The sequence below is a fragment of the Triturus cristatus genome, chromosome 6, assembly GCF_964204655.1.
Source record: "Triturus cristatus chromosome 6, aTriCri1.1, whole genome shotgun sequence".
Classification (NCBI taxonomy): Eukaryota; Metazoa; Chordata; class Amphibia; order Caudata; family Salamandridae; genus Triturus; species Triturus cristatus.
Window position 1 is genome coordinate 1432778262 of NC_140589.1, and position 20710 is coordinate 1432798971.

The 20710-nt window shown below is 46.5% G+C and overlaps 1 protein-coding gene across 3 annotated transcripts in view; it reads left to right on the forward strand.

The window, feature by feature from the left end:
• The window catches only part of MTHFD1L (methylenetetrahydrofolate dehydrogenase (NADP+ dependent) 1 like), a 1409858-nt gene that overhangs the window by 104368 nt on the left and 1284780 nt on the right, over positions 1-20710 (forward strand). For all 3 annotated transcript variants that reach the window (XM_085612491.1, XM_085612490.1, XM_085612492.1), the window contains exon 5: positions 1022-1140. In XM_085612491.1, the coding sequence (XP_085468617.1) occupies positions 1022-1140 (119 nt within the window). The remainder of the gene's footprint in view (positions 1-1021; positions 1141-20710) is intronic.

Consider the following 20710-nt stretch of genomic DNA (forward strand, 5'->3'; position numbering starts at 1 on the left):
CACATGTAAAACGGCAACCTCCTCTTCATACAGTGAGAAGCGTACTTTGTCATGTTGGATTTTACTGTTGTGGTAAACTGTTGTGAACATAGTCTTCATGTGGGCAAGGTCCAACTCTTGACTAATTTTTTGAAGCTGAGATGGTGGTCAGTGGATCTTATGTTCGTGGGTTGCAAATTCTGTAGTTTGGCTCTCTGAACTGAGAAAGATGTACCACCTGTGGCTTTTTCTTGTATGTAGGAATTTTGAGGTGAGGATCCATTTTAAAAGTGTAGGTTCCTGTGTTATATGCATTTGCTGATTTTCTTCCTGATGAAGATGGTCATTTGTCATGTATTGTTTTGTGTGTCAATTAAAGCAGCTTGAAGGTGGATCTTCTGGCAACTGTATGTGGTGTTCTGTAACGTTTCTGTTAATCGCTATGGGTCTCCTTTAAGTGTGATGTAGGATGCTTTGGTCTAGGTAGAATGTAGAGATGTGGATGGTATTTTTGGGGTGGTTTTCTAAGGAACATTGCTGATACAGAGTGTATTCACCAGATACTGTATGGTCTCAAGTGTAGCTGGTGGTGTAGCTGTCGATGCTGGTGATTGATGTATAGGATGTATCATGGTTGTGGGGTACACTTTGGTGGTCTAGGTTGTAGGTGATTGGATCGTTAAAAAGAGGTTGTGATATAGGTTGTGTGTAATGTTTCGGCAGATTATGGTATCAAAGTGGTGGTGTAGCATATATGTTGTGCACATAGTATAGGGTGTAAGGATTAAGGTATTGCTGTTGCAGAACACAGTGTGGATTGTGGAATATAGTGAAGGTAAGTAGTACTGTAGCTTAAAAGTGTAAACTGACTGTATTGTGTAGAAGGCCATTTGCATATGTTATAGGAACTATAGGTGGAGTTTATTTTGGTGCTCTGAGTGTAGGAATTCAGCATTGGCTGTTGAAAATATTTGATAGATTAAAATGTATTTTTTTCTAATGCACATTATTGACTAGCTACTTTTTTCTATTTTCACCGTAGATCATTGATGAAATCTTGAAGCTTAATGAAGATCCAAAGATTCGTGGTCTAGTACTTCATCTATCTACAAACAGTAGCAGAGTTTTAAATGCTGTTTCTCCTGAGAAGGATGTTGATGGGTAAGACATTAATATGTTGATCAAGCTTGGTTATTCAGGGGTATCTTTGTGATCAAAAATGTTCTTATCCAGTAGCCTGTTGCCTTAGCTGGCTAAATCCACTATTTAAGTTTAGAAACTGATGAAAACAATGTATGAATATATATATATGTATGTTATAATCCAAGTGCCCGAAAGCTTAAAGGACGCACTCCCAGCAGTGTAAACCAAAGGGCTTTAATCATTTCAGCTAAACCAGCAGCTTCTTTCAGAGTGAATTTTCGCCGACGCGTTTCGAGGTCAAAGCCTCTTCATCATGGGCAGCTTCAGAAACATACAGATGCCTCCAATGCTTTATAATTAGTTACATGCAAATTCCCTCGTGGGGCATGCGCAGTGCGTTAGTCTAGTACCTTGCATGTTGGGACATCGAGTCCTGCTTGGAGATAATTATTCCTCATAGTCAGCTCTGTGCGATCCTTGTATTTAAAAGCAATTTTACACCCTCAGTGGGCCTCCAAGAGTCCAGGCAGCAAATGTTTGTTATTCTCAATAGGCTTTGCCAATGCTTTTTGCTTATTGTGTGAAGGATTGGCAAACACTTAGAGTGCAATGACATATACACTTCATGATATTATGGCAGCCTAGTGTGATGACTTCTGTGCACATGCTTCTCCAATCATGTTTATTACACACAGGGCATAATGCTGTAATGATTTTAATTGTTTATTTACCATCCCAAAATAGCAGACATTTAAAAACATTTTTTTTTAAATATGTATGAAAGTGCCTTTCAAAAAGAGTGGCAAAGCAGAAAATGACTGCTGCCAGTCACACCAAAACAGGTTTTAGGAACCATGATAGAATAGAGGTATAGAGCAACAAAGGCTCAAGTAGGGTAGAAGCCAATGGGAGATTGCAGTTAAGCAGCCGACAAGATTGGGTTAGTGGGAAGAATAAAAAAAATTAATCAAATAAGACATGGTCAATGAAATCATGAATGATCTATTGGTTGGGGGAGGAGGGAGTCGCACACAAGGATTGGTATTTGTGGAGGTGGGAGCAGCCCACAAGAGAGAGGAAGAAAAACACTTGCATTCTCATGGAGTGATGGATGAAAAAGAAAGTAGTTCCCTCAATATGAGCAGTGGAAGGACATAAGTCACCCAGGCAAAAGGATGATAAAGAAGCTATGCTCCAGGAGATGGACAAACTCAATAAGAGGAAGAAAAGCCATTAAATAAGAATAATGCAAATGAGTTACAAGGAAGCATAATGTGAGGACCCACACTATATGTGTAATATACATAAGAAAAAGGATTCAGAGCCCTGACCCCTAAATGAACAGAAGAGAATGGAGGAAAGCATGGTTGCATAGACATCTGAAATCGTTACAATATGGCTGCAGAGTTTGAGGTTGCTGCACTGATGTCACATTCATGTTGGAATTTCAGGGAGATGGTCTTCTCTGCAAGTGTTCCTTCCTCAAGTCAGAACACTGAAGAATCCTAGCATCACTCGGGTTGTTGATTTTTCTTTCTTGTGACTGCTTGAAGGATCTCATCTCTCTCTTCCTTGGATTGCACTATAATGCCACATACCTCACACTTGAAGTCTGGCTTCCTATACCTCTTTGAGAGTGACTGAGTTAGTTGCAGCATTGTAACCCTGATTGCACTTTCATTTCAAGGATAGCCTGGATCTTTTTCCTTTTGATCAAATACCACTGTCCGATGGCCGTAGATCTATGATGAGTTAATTTGCTGTTGTCACTGTATTTTTAGAAGCAAGACTTTCGATAATACCCAACTGAAAGTCAAGGGACTCATGAATCTTCCCAAAGTGATCAGCCAATAGACAACATGTGCATTGTATGTTGCCAACTGTATCAGGTGGGTGGCCATTTTCTTATACCAGCATTATGTGGTTGAAGAACCTTATCATTTTATCCACTCTGCCCATGTACTTGTGGTAATCCAGTATATATGTGGGCTTGTGGATTTCAGCCAACTGATCCCAACCCATGACCGGAGTAGTGCTCTCACGTGCTACCTCCCTATCTGAGAATTTGACTCCTAACAGTTCGTTGCAATGCAACACACTTCTCTGGACTTGTTATAAACAATCTCCTGAAAGAATTCTCTGTGGTGCATTCAAATTGTTTCACAAATCAGTGTCCGCTTTGTACAATTCACTGAACAGCTGGAGTCCTCTATAGAAGTTATCCACATAAGTTATAACCTTTATGTAGGAGTGATTGCACAAGCTCCCTTACAATCTTCTCACTAATTCTGAACATAGGTAGACCTGCAGGATTAATTGTGGAGTCCTTCCCTTTTTATATATTCTCAAGTTGTATACAGATCCAATTGAGCTCACACAGCATGTACTACTTGATTTTGTGATAACCTCTTTTGGTTGGTGTGTACTGACTGAACACAGCCACCCTTCGTATCAAACGAAAGATTCATTCAGTGCTATATTCTGCACAGGAACATAACTCTCCTAAAACTTGGCAGACAAATGCTCCACAACAGGTTTTGAGCAACCCGTCATGGTCTGTGTGATTCTGGGGCAATGCTGCAAAACTATCACTTAAATGTAGCATGTGCTCCAGAATCAACCTGTCTCTGCACATGGCTGGTGAAAAACTGGGTGTAGTCCAAGCCACACAAAAAGACGAGTAGTACTATACGGTTGGTTTGTGCAAAAATTTCTTGTTGAAAGTAAGACCGAGAATTTTTTTCAACTCAAAAAGTATAGTTAAGTGACCACCGGTGTGAACTAGAATGAGGCCCCAGAGTGACTTGAGGCTCCATCAGAATCTGTTCAGCATGCCAGTTATTGTAATGCACAATTCCTCAAGGAAGTCAATTTTGAAAAAGATGGAAGCAGTCAATAGGCAAAATATTTGCAGCATTGCCTTTGCATCCAGCATCTGCAGTGATGGGGGAATTTGTAGCGGAACTAATTTGGGTGGCTGACAAGTGAGCACTGCCCCTGTGCTCAGCGTTGGGTACTCGTTAGTATTCCCGATTGGACTATCCTGCCAGTGTCTTGCTACCGTCCCCATTGTGCATGTGACGGGACACCATGCATGCTGTAGGCATGTTCGGCTGAATCACTAGAAGACGAGTCCTCACTGACTAGAACTCCACAAAATCACCACCTGACTCTACTCGATGATTCTCTCCCCAAGATGCTGTCTCAATATCAGAATCTGCCTCAGAGCTCTACTCCATTGTTTGATTTAGGGACTTGGCTACAGTCATCTATCAAGAGGCCATCTCCATCCAAAACGTTTCTCTTCACATACTTTATACTAAGTAGAATGCAGATGTACTTGTAGAAGTGGTGTGTGTGTGGGTGTGTGTGTGTGTGTGTGTGTGTGTGTGTGTGTGTGTGTGTGTGAGAGATATAAATGAGCTGAAAGTGAGAATGTGTTGCTGTGCAAGAGTGTAGTAATGGAAAGCAATTAGCTCAATAAAAAGGACTTGCAAGTCTCCACACTGTGATGCAAAGAAGTTATCCATAGAAGCTAAAAGAGTGTAAACTACTAGACCTTGCAGCACTATGCAAAAAAGCAACATATTGTCGTAGTAGTCAGTGAAACTAAAAAGGAATTGCTTTGTGTGAGCATGTGCTTCTTGCAAAAAGAGAAGAATGTGGGTGACTCACAAAGTTACCATATGCATATGGTTTGATCTGCTTTCACCCACTGGAGCCTATTTCAGTCTTTGATTTGTTATTCAGCCATTCATATTTTTGTCCCACCATCACACCCTCCTAAATGCCCAAAGTATTTGGAGGGCGGAAGCAAAATGTGAATGGCTGAATAACTGATCAATACCTGCCTGAAGTGGGCTCACCGACTGCCCCCATACCTTTCTTTAGGTCTCGCCTGATCCAGCGCATGCGCTGGTCTGGCCGAGACATTTAGTGTACGGGTTTTGAAAGTGCTGCCACACGGTCTAGCGCTTGCGTTCACGTGCGCAGCCGGCAGCTTTCAGCACCCGAGGCGCCATCTGGAGCTTTGACTTTTTCCGCCCGCGTCGCGCGGCCAATGCTTGTTTTCCAAGCTTTGGCCGCGCGCGCACACAACTCCCGCTTCTCCCCCTCCCCCACCACATATGGCGTCTCACGCGCGCTGCCAATGCTTGTTAATTTTTAAGGCAGGGAGATGAAGTGTTTTGCCCAGAGTGACCGGATGCTGTGGTGATGCCAAGACTCAAACATGGTTCCTCAGTTCTGAAGTCGGCATCCAGTCTGCCTACACTGCCCACAGCGCCACATCCTTCTTATTGGCAACAGTGCTTACTATCCAAAGTCTGGGGCCAGATGTAGACCTTTGAAGGACACCTCACCTTTTTCACTGGCTTGTTAGGTGATCCAGTTCTGATTATGGAGCAATGTCCGCCTTTCACGTGATTTTGTGTGGAACACATGCCTTGGTCTACGTGTATTCACTGTACTTTAATGAAGAGCTTCTAAGGGAGCAGGGGAGGGAATAGGGGATCTGCTTCAGTTATGGATCTCATCATATCTGATCATACATTTGCCATGGCTGTGTGCGCATCTCCAACATGTCTTTAACCCTTGCCTTTTTCGGGCTGCATTTCAACATTGCTGTGAAAAAGCTTGCAGCCACCGTTTTCCAGACCGCAACCGCCAGAACCGTGATCCTTTGTCTGGTTTAATACTCTGCTTTGTCTTTTTCTGCCTGTACTTTTATTACACGTACACCTCACGGCCCAAAGTTACAGTACAGACCCCCCCCCCCGCCCCCCACCATATGCAAAAACTACACCACATGGCCATGGTCTATACAATCTTTGTTTCAAACCTATTTCAAAGGATCACTTCATGATGTTGAAGAAACAGCTCAGTGGGTTGAGTGCTCGCTGCTTGTCAGCCGTTCATCATTCAGCAGTATAAATAAAATGAGCACCAGTGCTCTGTAATTACACTGCCTGCTATTAAATGCAAAGAGGTGACTTATTTTTTGCTGTGCACTACTTAAATGCCCAGCATTGCATTATTTACATTTAATAGTAGTCCGTTTTACTGACCTTTTCCTGGTATTCTCATTCTGTTAAAATCGTAATCCGTGGTCTCTGCATTTACAGGCACATGTGCTCTCTTTAGAAAACCACCTGCTGCGGATATCCTTTGCGCATTTTACTGCTGCGTAATTTTTTGGGCCTGGTGAGATTTATTTACAGTCTTTCAGTTTGCTACCAATAGTGCAGTTACACAGTTTTATTATCTAACAGCAGTGCTGGAACAGATTGCAAATAAACTGCCTATGGCTGGTTCTGATGTGACCCCGCCACCAGTTATATACATCTGTTTATCTGCGTCCGTCTTAGACCATCTTTACTTGTAGCGTTAGTCAGATTATTCACATGACCCCTGTTGCTTCTCTATCTCCCCTAGAATGGTTGCACTGGTACCCAGCTCTTTACCAAATGCCTTTCTCGCCTCTGTTAAATCCTGCATGCAAACTGATTCACTCGTACTGAAGCGTCCTACTTACATGGATGGTCTGTGGACATCAGAGGTAATGGTGGCGCCCACATCCTGAGCACATTCACCTGCTTCTGGAGATGGTCTCGGTCAGTCTTGGGTAGCTCACCCACTGTCCATGGATTCTGAGATTGTCATGCTCCAATTACTGTGATAGCCCCCCCCACACATTTCTAACTTGCTCCACGCTTACCATTTGCCACTGAATACTGCCCTTAAGTTGTGTAGCAGTCACTTTATAAGCCCGCAACTCAGCATGATGTAATACAAGACCTCTAGATATCTGTCTGTTAGAACTGGGGTCACCATTTCCGACGTGGTAGCTTGGCGCGAGGTAGGTTGGTGCCCAAAGGCAATGTGTAAAGCAGTTGTGCAGCACTCACCCACATGGACTCAGTAATGCGTACACAATGAAGGACACCACACCAAGTTGTCTGTTAAAACAAGATCTTTTATCTAAGGCAAGACATGGCGCATAAATTCATTTCAGGAATAATGGAGGTAATTTCAAGATAGCAGTCAATTCATTCAAGTAGCTAAACAGATAATCGCAGGGCAACAACTAGTTCATTCAGTTAAATGAAGCATTGCATTTCAGGGCAACAATTAATTCATTCACATCAATGGGTCAGCAAATCTCCAAACGGCAGGTAATTCGTTTCTGCGCAAAACAGTCGTAACTTCCTCTCTCAAACTTCAGGCCAATAACAACAAGGCTCTCGGTAACTAGGGCATCATAGGCACAACATTTCAATGTTCACAGTAATCAGGGTAGCACTGGGTTGGTAGGGATATCCCAGGCAACACTTCCTGTTTAGGAGCACTCTCCAATGGGTGTAGAACAAGGGCTAATCCTGGTGACCAGTCAGCTACATTCATCTCAGGCTCGGCCCAACCGCTCCACAATGAAGACTCAAGCGGGCCCAGTTGCAGCTCCCTGAGGTGAGGTGCGGTGCGGTCACGGGGCTGCCACGTTGATCGCGCGATGCTCCTTGGCAGCCCCGCCTTCCCCTCTGACTTCGGCCCTCCCCTGGGTCGGGGTTACCTGTGGGTTCGAGCCTCCAAAAAGTAGGCGCGTCTCTGTCCCGGCCTGGGGGCAGGTCGGGGGCTCCCGCTGTCCTTGGAGCCCCCGCGTCGATGTTCTTGGTGGGCTCCGGTCCTCGACCCGGGAGCCAATGAGGTTGCCTGGTTCTGGGGGCAGGGCGTGGAACCCAATGAGCGGGCAGCTTCCGGAGGGGGTGTGACCATAGGAACCAATGAAGGGCCGCGCCCGCTACCGAATGCAGCCGGTGGCGTGAGTCGCTGAGGAACGCCCCGGGGCCTAGCGCGGCCTCCCTCACTGCTGCGGCGGCCCTCCCTGGCTTCGGGGGCCGCAGCGGCGAACTTGGATGAGAGGGGCCTCAGAGTAGCGGGCGCCGGGCTGCGGCGGTGACTCTCCGGCCATGACGGCGCTTCCGGGCACAGCGCTAGTTGGGTGGAACTGGGCGATGACTGGCTTGCAGCGCTTGAAGGGCACAGCGCTGGAGTGTCGTAACCGGTAGGGGGCATCACACCAGTTCAGCTACGGCCTTTGCTGCGGCGGTGATGGGCTGGCAGCGCTTTGAAGTCGCAGCGCCTGAGAGTCGGAACATGTAGGGGGCACAGCTGTCCCAGCCAGATGGCGCTAGGGGGCACAGCTCTGGCGGGTTAGCGGTCGGCGAGCACAGCGCTTACCGGCAGTTCATGGTCCGCAGCACCCACAGTAGGCAGTCCTTCTCTTCTTCACAGTGCCTGGGTGTCTCAACGCTTGTCTCGTGGGTGGGGGGGGTAGTTGGTTCACAGCAGGTCTCAGTGCAGGTTCTTGGGGGGGGGGGGGAAGAGTAGGAGTTGAGTTCGCAGGCTTTGGAGGCAGGGTGGGTCCCTGCGGCACACTGGGGGTGGTCCCCTGGGTTTCCCCCTCACTGGGCAAGATCAGCAGGCAGAGTCCCTCATCTAACTTGGGTACAGCAGGGCCTAAACTCAGTCAGTCCCAGTAGTGTAGGTTCCTCCCCTAGGCCCAACCGCCTACGCTCCGGCAGAGGTTCCCCCAGGTCCAGTGGTGCCCCAACTGACTAGTTCAGTTTCCCTCCTTTCCTCTTATACCCCTAGGTCAGGTGACCCTCCTGTAAAGGCGGCAAAGCATAACCCCTCCCAGGGCCGGAAGGTTCCAGGAGCTTCCACATAACTGTCTATGGGACAATAAGGCAGGATGGTAAAGATACTGTTTCAAGATGTCCCAGCCTGCTCCTAACCACTAGTGCTTGTATGCAATGGCCACTCCGCAGTAGCAGGGGCCTGTGGAAGCCATGTTATTAGGAGAGTGCACCTGCACCTCAGCACTGTTTAGCAGTGGTAAGGCGCCCAGAGACCTAGGGCCAACAAAAAGATGGTGGCAAAAAAATGAGGCAACAAGGGCAAAGAAACTGGGTAAGACCAACCTAGGGCTGACAGGTCTAACACTGTCAAGTTCAAGTTTCTTCCAACCACAGCGTCTGAACATTTATATAAACAGATCACGGGCAGGGGTGGGGGGGGGGGGGGGGGGGAGTTAAGATTAAAGAAAGATACTTTCAAACTTTGCCAAACTTTTTTTTTTTATCCGGAAAAAGACAAATGCTAAAGAGCACCCAATAGTGATATACATCTCAAAGAACTCCTCAAAGATAGACCAGAAAGCATTGGCAAACGCTGTTGATTGTATTTCAGGAATCCTATTCCTTAGCTATTGCCGCTGTGGAATATCTTACTCCCAAAAAAAAAGCGAGGTTAGCCAAGGTAGCTCTCAGGCCCCAGTACATCCGTACTTCCTCTATAGCAGGAAATACTTATGGATGAGCTTGACTTACCACAGTTACGTCCGAGTACGTAAGGTCTTATTTTCTTCATATAGAGCTGGTTTACTGAAAGCGGCTTTTAGGTTGCAGAGCTACCTGTAATCGTTTGCCATGGAGATTGTGAAGTTGAAGCAACAAAACAGTGTTGAGCTGCTTTTTGAATAACTAGGAGATCCTTGACTCACAAAGTGCTTTAGGCAAAGAGTTTTGTAGTGTGTGGAGGAAGGCACAAAGAAGACGCTTGCTTCTGCCATGATAATTCTAAATCTCTGGCTGACCAAAGTCTTGGTGTTTAAGGGCTGTAGATGTCGGGGAAGAGAGGAATATATTAAACTCTGAAATGAGTAATGGAGAAGCAGTGTGAGATGCATCTGCAATACACAAATTGCAAGAGTAGTCTCTTCAGGTCTCGCCTGCTTGAGCAAGCACATGCGCTCTCGCTTGCAAGACTTCTGTGTTGAATATGGGCTTGGAGCCCGCCTATTTCTTCACATTGCTTGGCATCTTTGTCACTTTTCTTGCTGCCTTCTAATTGGGCTGCGCTTGCCAGGCATCGCTTCCTTTTCGTAGTCGTGCAGAGACCAAGCACCAATTGAATAATATTAGTGTCTGTCCACTACTCGTGCTGTGATTCAGATAATACTTTTGTAGAAGTGCTGCTACACGAGCGCCAACAGTGGATGGAAGGTTGAATTTTTCTTTCCAGGAATCCGACTCGCACCTGCCTGAAACTGTGCACTTCAGTGATGGTGAATAGCTCATTGACACATCCTGCTGTGTGTGGTAATTAGCTCACTAAGCCAGCCTGATGCATGCAAGAAGACGTGTCAGGGATGCAGGCAGTGGTGGGACCACTTGTACTGTATTCCTTCAGACCTTTCATTCATTATTAAGGTAACCGTACAATGCATGAACCTTTTTTTAAGTTCAGTCAGCAAGATGTGCAAGGCCTACAGTTGGCCAGCAGCTCAAACAATTCCTGCCCACTGTCGTGGCTAAAGTAGAGAAGGCCGATTTCTGCAAGTTCTGCTAGATGAGTGGCTCGCTGCTGCACAAAAAACAGTGAATAGAGGCAGTCTCGTGCACACTGTCACAGACCAAACGTACAGTTGTCTTCACCTGCTGGATACTGATCCCTGATGCCACGTTTGCTTCATGAGCTTTCCTCCTGAGTGGGATTTTCGGTGCCGATCTTGGTGCCAGTAGCAGTGGAATATGAGTTGTATGCAATACGACAGTGGTGGCATCTGGACAGTTTTGTGAAACGCTCGAAGCACATGTAACCGAGGATGTCTCTGTATCTACTCTTCCCATCCACTGCCGTGCTCTACCAGTTTCTACTAATCCCACCCGCCCCTCCCGGTTTCATCGAACCTCACCCGTCCCATCAGTTTCTTCTCCCACACACCCACCCCATAAGTTTCTTCTCCCCTCTACAAACAGACAAAAAGGAAAAGAAAAAGCGCTACGATGCATCTATCACTGGCTGCTTCATGGCATTTTTTTTACCGTTCTGAGCTACACCCATTCCATTCACTATCCCAAAAGACTTCCTATATACGACCTCCACCGCTGCACTGCCAATAGCTCACCCATACGCCTATTGGCTTTGCCAATGCTCGTTTTTAAATCAGTCTGAACAGGCAAGCACTTAAGTCGCCAGGGGGAACATTGGTGGGACAATCTATAAGATTGCATCCCAACCTGATCTAATCAGTCTTTGCTAAATATAGTACAGTTTATGAGAAACAATAGAATCCAAGTACATTTCAAAACAAGACGAGTATTTCAAAACTCCTCTGGGTTGAGTAAGAAGCTTTCTTTCCACGACGACTTGCCAACGCTCTGTCGTACATTCCCCAAAATAACCCTCACGTGCTGAGAACATGTAAACCATTTGTCAGCATTATTATATGTATACAAAAGAGAAAATTAACAAAGAATTCTGAAGCTGCACTAGTCAACACGACCTACTCTTTATGCGGACAGCGCACTCTACTCTGCTGAATCATCAGAATACCACCTAATATGCACGCCTTGAAGGAATAATTATTTTCGAAATACCAACAACATTTTCCATTCCTAGGTGATGACAATCAACTTTGTCAGAATGCTGTATGGATTTCAATAAATACCCCCTTTGTACTGCACTGGGTATCTATTTGCTTTAAGCACACGTGACGAGACTACTGATCTATCGGTACATGTATGCTGTGCATCTCTGTTACTGGTAGTGCAATAAAGAGTATGCTAAGGCATTTCTAAAAATTGTTGGCATATTTGCCATGTCTTAGCCTGGCAGACTTATAACAGTGAGCTTGACTGCTATCTTGGGATCGTGTGCGGCTTCTAAAATATCATGGATTTTAAAATACACACCATGTAGGAAAGAGATCCTACCACTCGTCGTTCTGTCAGAAAAGGCAGTTGTTTGTAGATGTGCAAACAATCATGCATCAAGATTGTTCCTAGTTTCTTGCTAACAACAAGCATTGGCATAGCCAATAGGTCTCGCCTTTGGGACCTTAGAAGTGTTTTAGCCATGCAACAGTTGATGTTGTTGCACCAAGGATATTGTGCTGCATAACTAAATACTTATAAGGTCCCAAAAGCGAGACCTATTGGCTATGCCAATGCTTGTTTCTTTTTGCATTGTTGCCCGGGGGAGGGATGTCAGGAAGACCAAACTTCTTCTCCCCCCCTCCCCCCCACTATCCCTTTCCCCAAGCAGCAGTAGTAAATACCAAAAGGTCAAGATTTTCTCTCTTTGGGGGAGAGGGAGATACCTGAAATTATATATGCCACCTCTACCCCGCCCCCTCCTGCCGCCCACTTGGGACGTTGACACATTTCTGGGAGGATCCATGCCTGTCAGTTATCCATCCAGCATGAGAGGCATCACAATAAAGGGAAGACTCTCCCCTTTCAAGCAATGCCTCCCTCAAACATGAGGGTGTCACCGGGGAGAAGAAATCCCACGGGACACGTGTGAAGCTCTCCATACCTGCTTCTCATGGCTCCGACTATGGGGAATCCCTGCATACTGATGCCACTAATGGGCGGTGCAAGAGTGGGGGCTGACACGAAAGTGATTCGCATTGGCCGCTACGACAGTTCACATGGGGGGTAAGCCTCCAGTGTGAGCAGGGGAGGTACTCCCCCTCTAGACAACCCGTTATCTTCTGCACTGTGGAGGACATGAATGGGACGTCCTTAGCACTGAGAGGGTTAAACAGGAGTCACACCTTTATTGCTCTTTGAGTCCACCAGTCATACTTCTGCCAACTGAAGGAGTGCTTCAGAATACCATTCTCGTTGCCAGTGAAGAAAACACAATGGGTGAAGACATAACTAAGTTGATTACCTGCAAAACATACAAGATGATGGACGGAATGTTGCACATTGGCAAAACATTCACCCCGAGTCACAGATCTGGGTTTAATCCATTGTTTTGCTCACCACGCCACCCCAGTTCAGACATGGTCATATGCAAATCAGTCTTGACCCTGTGCCTCATGGGAACAGTCCAGCCCGAACTGCCAAGCCATGTCTTCCCTGGACCGGTATCACGCATCCTAGGGCCGGTTTGGGGTTTTCACCCCTCTTCAGCCAGGATAGCATGACTCCAGTGGCGTAGTGAGCACGGGACCCACGTCTGGGCATACCCCTCCCACATAGGGCAAACAACAAAACACACAAGATGATGGATAGCTGGCTGAAGAGGGGTGAAACCCCGAAACCGGTCCTAGGATGCTTGTTTCCAGTCCAGGGAGGACCTGGCCTGGCAGTTCGGGCTGGACTGTTCCCATAGGGCACAGGATCAAGACTGATTTGCATATGGCTGGGTCCAAACTGGAATGGCATGGTAAGCAAAAAATGATGGATTTAGGCCCAGATCTCTGTACTGGGGTGAATGTATGACATTGTTCAGCATTCTGCCCATCAACAGTTCTTTTTGCATAAGTTGATTACCTAGCACCTCCCAGTTCGTGTAAACAGGATACTACAAACCAATGGTATCATTACTTCTGAGGAAGTTAAAATGCTTAGGAGGGAAAACAAGGTTGCGAAAGATGGGATGTAGGTCAGCTGCACTTAGTCACAGGAGCAAGGCTCTAAATTCCACATATTGATAAACATCTTATTGATTTCAGTTGCTAAGCTCAATGAACCTGACATTGGCGTTCCAAGGACAAAACAAATCCTTGGCACGGGAAAAAAGCTATGGTGACGGCCATGAGCACTACTTCTCGATACTGTAGTAAGCACTGGCCAACGTGAACTGAATGATGGCACATCTGCATGCTTACACCTGCATTCAAATTGTGTAACATTTTTGTCATTAGATTGGAGATTTCTTATGGTTTTTTTTCTAGCATCCATGCCTTTAGCCTTACCGTACCTCTAAATCTCATGATGACATGTTTGCCTTTTTCCCAAAACCACATCTCAACATCCAGTACACTACTAGGCATCGCCTGTTTCTATTCCTTCCTCAGATAAGTGGTTTTTACCAGACAGTGGCTCCTGAGCACCCAAATGGACAGATGTTTCTTCTGTCACTTTCAAAATTATCAGGAGATTATCTTCTGTTTAACATTTTTACTCATTTCTTAATTTATTAAACAGTTTATTGAAATTTCAACAAAACCGGTCCTGTTCACAGTTCCTTTTATGCAACAATATTTAAAATCATTGCACACAATCTAGACAACAAATATACAACATTGTTGCCGGGAGCAAGCCAGCATCTTAACTCTGACACACACTGGGGCAGTGTGGCTCTGCTCCAGGTCTTACTGTTGCCTACTAATTCATAGGTGTGGGCAAACTACTAAAAGTTCAAGCCACACTTGAGCCTAAAGCCTGGCTCAGCTCGAGTTCCTGTTGGAACCATGAGCCTATAATGAGCTAAGTTTTTTTTGCCTGCTATCCTCCCTCTACCCATGATATGACTATCGCTGCCGACGAGGTTCGAGCTTCAGCGTCTGCTCAATATCCTGGGATTTTAGGCAAATCACTTCATCTCCCCATGTCTATAAAATTTATTGTGACCTTGTGTAATGTAACTGGTGCTCATGTAAACTGCTCCAATATATTTTTTGTGTTTGTGGATTTGTTTGCAGTTTTTACAGAGCATGAAGGTAAAAAAGCATTAAAGTAAAAAAGGAAAGTAAATGGGTACCTATTTAGTGGCCAATTTGTTTACTGTGAAAACAATGTAAATCACAGCTTCCCTGCTTAGATTGTGTAATCTTGGGTAAATATTTTATTTCAGCAAAACTCCTGTTGAAAATGTGTCAGGAGTGTGCAGTACCAGTACCAGGATGCTATAAAGTATAAATATTTTCTTGCCACCCATATTCCCAATAAAATGTACTCTGGAGGTTTCTAAAAAGTTTGTTTTGTTTCTGTTGTATGGGTGTAAGCATGCCTAGGTTGCAGTAATCTGGAAAAACTAATGCTTGTGTATGTCATAGTTCAGCTGAAGGTCAGTAAAAGAACACTGGGAGCAGCTGGTCACGGAGTTGCCTGTTTTAGATATTCCAATACAGTCCCACCCATAGCATCCCTTGAGTGTTGTAATTTCTCTCAGCAGGGTACTTAACCACAGAATAGTTTCTGTTGTGAGTTGTCTGTGCCACCCATCACTTTTCAGAGTGTCACTCCCTCCACAATACCATGGCAGTTTTTGTGACACGTGGAGGATGTGGGTTTCATTTGCACCCATTTAAGAGCTGGAACGGGTGGGTGATACCCATCATCCACTTTGCATTGATGAAGGCAGGGTCCGTTTTATGGAGTTTCACTCATTTCTGAGCTCATTTTTGGGCTGCCTAGCACTGGATTCATGCTGCTCTTAGAAAACTACAGTGGTGAATGTGACTTGCACAGGATATGACACCCCATCCAAACCTGTGATATTAAAATCCTTGTCGGGTAGAATATTAGTAACCTTTTCACATAGGTGGTAGTACATTTACATAGCTTGTGCTCCCCTAGTACTTGGTTGCTTGAAAGCGTAAGTTAAGCATGTCCTTCTGTTCTTCCCTTAGTGATCTCTGTTCTGTACAGATTCACCATTTCCGGAGCTGAATAACCCACTTTACAGGTTCTACCAATAAGGTTGACAAGGGCCTACATGAGGTGCTGATACAAACTCTTACTTGGTTATACCTGAGGGGGCATTCTGCCCCAAAATTTCAGATGACATCTGTTGCTAATAGATGTGTTCCTCTTTAGGTTTTCACAAACATGGAACCTTCTCACAATCGCCTGTTTTTAGTGACCTAAACAAATATCAGCATGGATACCCCCAGTGAAGTATATGAGAGATCTTCGATATCGAACACCAAATGTTTGATACGCTCCATTAGTACTAGTTCCAAGTTCTTCAAGTGAGAAATGCTCTGCTTTAGTAAACAGTAGTTGCAGTACTGTTTCTAGGAGCTTGAGCTGGGGTGGAACTTTGACCTCTTTGTGAACTTGTACAATAGCAGCGGTTGGGGCATGATGAAGTTGAACTTCAGCAATCTGAGCATTGATCATTTCCTGATGCCGGGATCTGCCTAGGGAAATTGTGGTAAGCTGCCACAGATGGCTGAAACATTCTCAGCCGTGTGAATTGGGTGTTCGGGAGGTCTGAGGTTGAGCATACCCTCCTGTTGAAGAATATTTTATTGTATAGCAGTGTGTAACAGTAATGGTTATGTAAATTAATTAGTATTTTCGTTCTGTCTTGGAATCAGAATGATAAGCTAGAACGGGTTGAGAATTTCCGAGTTAACGGGAGACAGAGTTTGAGATGGGAGCGGGAGGTTATAATTTGACCTGTTGTCCACCTGTGGGCTTTTATGGATATTAAGAAAAGTCCAATTAATGCCGACAACGATCCATGATTACATCGTCATTTCTGCAATTAGAGATGAGCGCACTTTGCTCACTGTGGAGGTTCAAAATCAGTTTAAGGATTTACGCTATGTGGTGTTTGGGGTTTCAACAGGATTTTAAGCTGCCTTACAAAACATTGATGTGTATTTCTGCAGATTCTACGATCTATTTAATTTACTGTGATTTATTTACCTTGGGATCGATAGTTGACAGTAATTCAGCAGCTCCTGTTTGAAAACTGTCGTGTAACGGGGATTTGTGTGACATAAGATTTACGTTCCGACGTCTGTGGTATGGGGGCCCATTGCCCGTTTAAACCGGCATAAACCACGTCCCAGGCAGCCATTTTGTTGAAAGTTTAAACTGAGCGCTGTGACTTATGCTGTGGGGGTGTTCCCAAGTGGATGTCGCAAGTGGGGGTGGAGATTGCCAGGCTACAAGATGGCCAGGAGTTGGTGCCGCTCCGCCGTAACCGGCTTACAATCCTTAAATATCCTTACCAATAACTGGCGTCCTCACAACCAAATCCGCAATCCCGACCGGGGAAACGAAACGGTCTCGCCAAAATCGACAACTGGATCCCAGGTGCCCCGGAACATCGATAAAGACTCTTGGGTGGCCCTGCGGCCTGGGCGTGGCCTACCCAGCTTCCTCACATGCGAGACGACAGGAGGCGGCTCGCAGGGGCTTGAAGACACACAACTCGACGAACGGAGGAACAGGGCTCGCCTGCCCTGGATCGCTGCAGCTGCACATGAGAGGATCGACTCAGACATCACCCCCTGTAGCTAAGCAGACCCCGGTCGGTGCCGGAAAGAGTCACGACCCGGGCTGGGGCTGAGCAGAAGCCGGGAGAGAGGGAGCGGCTTGGGCCCAGACAGCCAGGGCGCCATTGACCGTTGGGCCCCCTGGAACTTTGCAACTCTGAACAAGGTGAGAGCTGCTGCCCCCCAGACCTCACAGGTGCACTACAGCCTCGCTGCGGCCCCAGGAGGCGGGAGAAGACTGGTCTGGGTGCGAGCTGGGGAAGCGATCCAGCACGGTCGTGGGAGCACGGAAGGCCACTTGGAGGCTATGCAGCAGTCCATAATCTGATCCTTTGGCCAGCAACTAGCAGGCAGCTTGGATGGCCTACCTGCTGCGTCAAGGACACCGGCCACATCGGTTGGGGAGTGGCAAACGACTAACTGACTTGTCGCGACAAAAAACAATAACGACTAAGTTACTAGGTGCCAGGGGCCTGGCTGGGGCTGTGCGACTGCTGGGAGAGAGGGAGCAGCTCTGCCCCATACAGCGAAGATGTCATTGGCTGCGGGGTCCCCGGAGAGCAGACACGTTGAATAAGGTGATAGCAGCTACCACCCCAGACTCCACAGGTGCACTACAGCCTTGCTGTGGCCCCAGGAGTCAGGGAAACAATGGGATATGGTGCGGGCTGGGAAAGCGCTCCTGCGTGGCACCGGGAACACAGTTAGTCGTCTGAAGGCAATGCAGCAGTTTATAAATGGATCCTTTGGCCCAAAACTAGCAGACAGCTCGGGCCACCTACCTGCTACGTCGAGGGCACCGGCTGCATCAGTTGAGGAGTGCCCCTCATCCAACACACCTCTGGCGACAGAAGAGAATATACACTGCGCAACCAGGCGCCCAGCAGCCGCAGGGCTGCCACACCATCATGCCCACTACTAAGTGCAAATGCGTGATCGTAAGAGCACTTCAATAGCGAAGACACGCAAGCAGCCTAAGCGTCAAGCAGCAAGCCCACAAACTAGGGAAACCGGAGAAATCAGTCCAAGCTACCTTTTGAGCCAAGAAAGTCACAAAGGCAGCAGGCTCAAGACCAAAATCCCTTGGAATCTGGCTAGGAAGCATGCAACACTACTCCTGATTCAGACCTTAAACAAATCTTGGCCGTCATGCAGCATTGCCTGAACAAAATAGATGGCCAGATAGACGCCTTAGCATTTCGAATGGACAGGATGTCTGAAAGTCTAGAAAAGCAGGCAGAAAGGCTGGACCCCATCAAAGCATGTATCTGATGCATAGGACACTATAAATACAACATCCAGAATCCAGGCAGCCATAGACGACTGCAAATAGTCCAGGCCAGGGCAGAAGACTTGGAGGCCTGCTCTCGGCGGAACAACCGCCAGATAGTGGGCATTGCAGAATCAACGAATATCCCTAACCTGGAACTATTCGTAGAGCATCTACTCACCACGCTACTGGGAGCAGACTATTTTTCGGCCATGTTTGTGGTTGAGTGGGCGCACCGATTGTTGGCTCCCAGGCCTGCCCCGGGAGCACCGCCACGCCCAATCATAGCGAGGCTCCTCCACTATAGGGACCGGGACAGTGCCCTTCGGAAATCCACAGAACTGCAGGAGCTACATTATACGGGGGCGGCGGTATCCCTGTATCCAGACTTCACGCCACATGTACAAGAAGCACTGAGACTTTTTACATCGGCCAAGAGTAAATTGTGCAACCTTCACTTAGATTATAACAGGCTGTATTCAGCAAAACTACGAGTCTTAGCGGATGGCAAGATGGACATTTTCATGGACCCCTCCCAAGTGATGCAGTTCATCAAACGCAGGAATAACAAACTCTCCAAAAACAGCCATGAGTCGAACATAGACGACGAGGCCTCGGGAAGCAGAACATTTTAACATTGACTGAGTCTGCCGGAATATGGGGTGGCCCCACTACGGGTAAGGCCAAACTGATGGAGGGAGTACAAGAGGCTTGGCCACTATGCCACGTTTAGCAGCGGCAAGCGAATATGACACTGGTCCAGATACAGGTACTGGCTCGGTGCACAAAAAGCACTGAGCAACGGCAACGCCGGATATTTATGTTGCAGGACATTTACTTCAATATTGCTAGCCGGCCAGCTTAAACCGGGATCTGAGAGGGCGATATCTGCCCCACAGTGTGTGCTACAAAAGGGGTGTTTTTGAGTTGTACCTGGTTCTGATATAATTTCTAACTAGTTTTTGTATTTTCCTGATAGTTTGGGGTTGGGGTAACAGGATGGTTCTCGATTTTATGCACGGTTGGGCAATGCATAGCGTGGGGGGGGGGGGGAGTTGTTGGGTTGGCGAGACGTACATTGTTCTTGGAGACTTTCACAAATCATGTACGAATTGGATGTGACCAAAGTAGGTAGTAACAACATAGTAAGGGGTATGATGTATAGTACAGCAATCAGTCCTGTTGGCCATGGGAAGCACAGTGCATCTCTTACCATGTAACATTAGGGGGCTAAATGACCACAGGAAGATCAGGAAGGTGGTTGCATATCTGAAGCGTCATTAGATCGGCGTGACACTATTCTAGGAATCTCACCTGCCGCCACAGAGTAGTATGACACACAAATTGCTTCAGGATAAGGTCAGTGCAGCAGGTTTTACGTTGCATGCTAGGAGAGTCCTAACATGGATCAATCCAGCATCCCGGATTTCCGTGCAAGTAACTGAAATAGACCTCAAAGGCAGGTATGTGATAGTGAGATGCCAGAAAGATGGGCTAGATGTCATGATAGTCAATGTATATGGGCTCAACTATGACTATACGCAATTCTACACTAACCTTGGTGGTAACTTGCTGCGCGACAGGGGCACCTCAATAATAATAGGCGGGGACTTTAACTGCATCCTTGATCCCCACAAGGATTGCTCCAAAGGACCCACTCGTTGCTGTTTGGCTGCGGCAGGTGCTATCTTCGACCTCATGGAGTAGCAGACTCTGTAGATGTCTGGAGGCAACTTTTCCCTGATACTGCAGGATTTACTCATTACTCTGCTGCACACAACACTCACACAAGAATAGACTACTGGCTTGTGTCCAAGTCCCTACCCTTCCAAATAGGGGAATGCACTCTTCACCCATGCACTTTTTCAGACCATGCCCATATACAAATGGCTTTAAAATGTCCCAGCAGACAGGCGTTGGCATTCGTTTGGAGATTCCCGTCCTACTCCCTAATGGACCCTGTATTTACAGCAGAAATTTCAACAGCTATTGAGATATTCTTTGAAAAACATATTGGGTCAGTGGATAGCTTTGCCACCATTTGGGAGGCCTTTAAGGTCTATATCCGAGGTATGGTAATATCGAAACACGCAGGGGTGCTCAGGTCATAGAGGGACCTTTTGTCAAAAATCGAGAAGGACATTTTAGCCCTTGAACAAACCTTTCAGAGGACTGGCGACACTAACACTTTGGGCGACATTAAAGTTGCGCTTGAGGAATCCCAGACACAGCAGACGGGGAAGTCAAACACCTTGGCGAATATGCCCCAGCTAGGGTTTATGGTG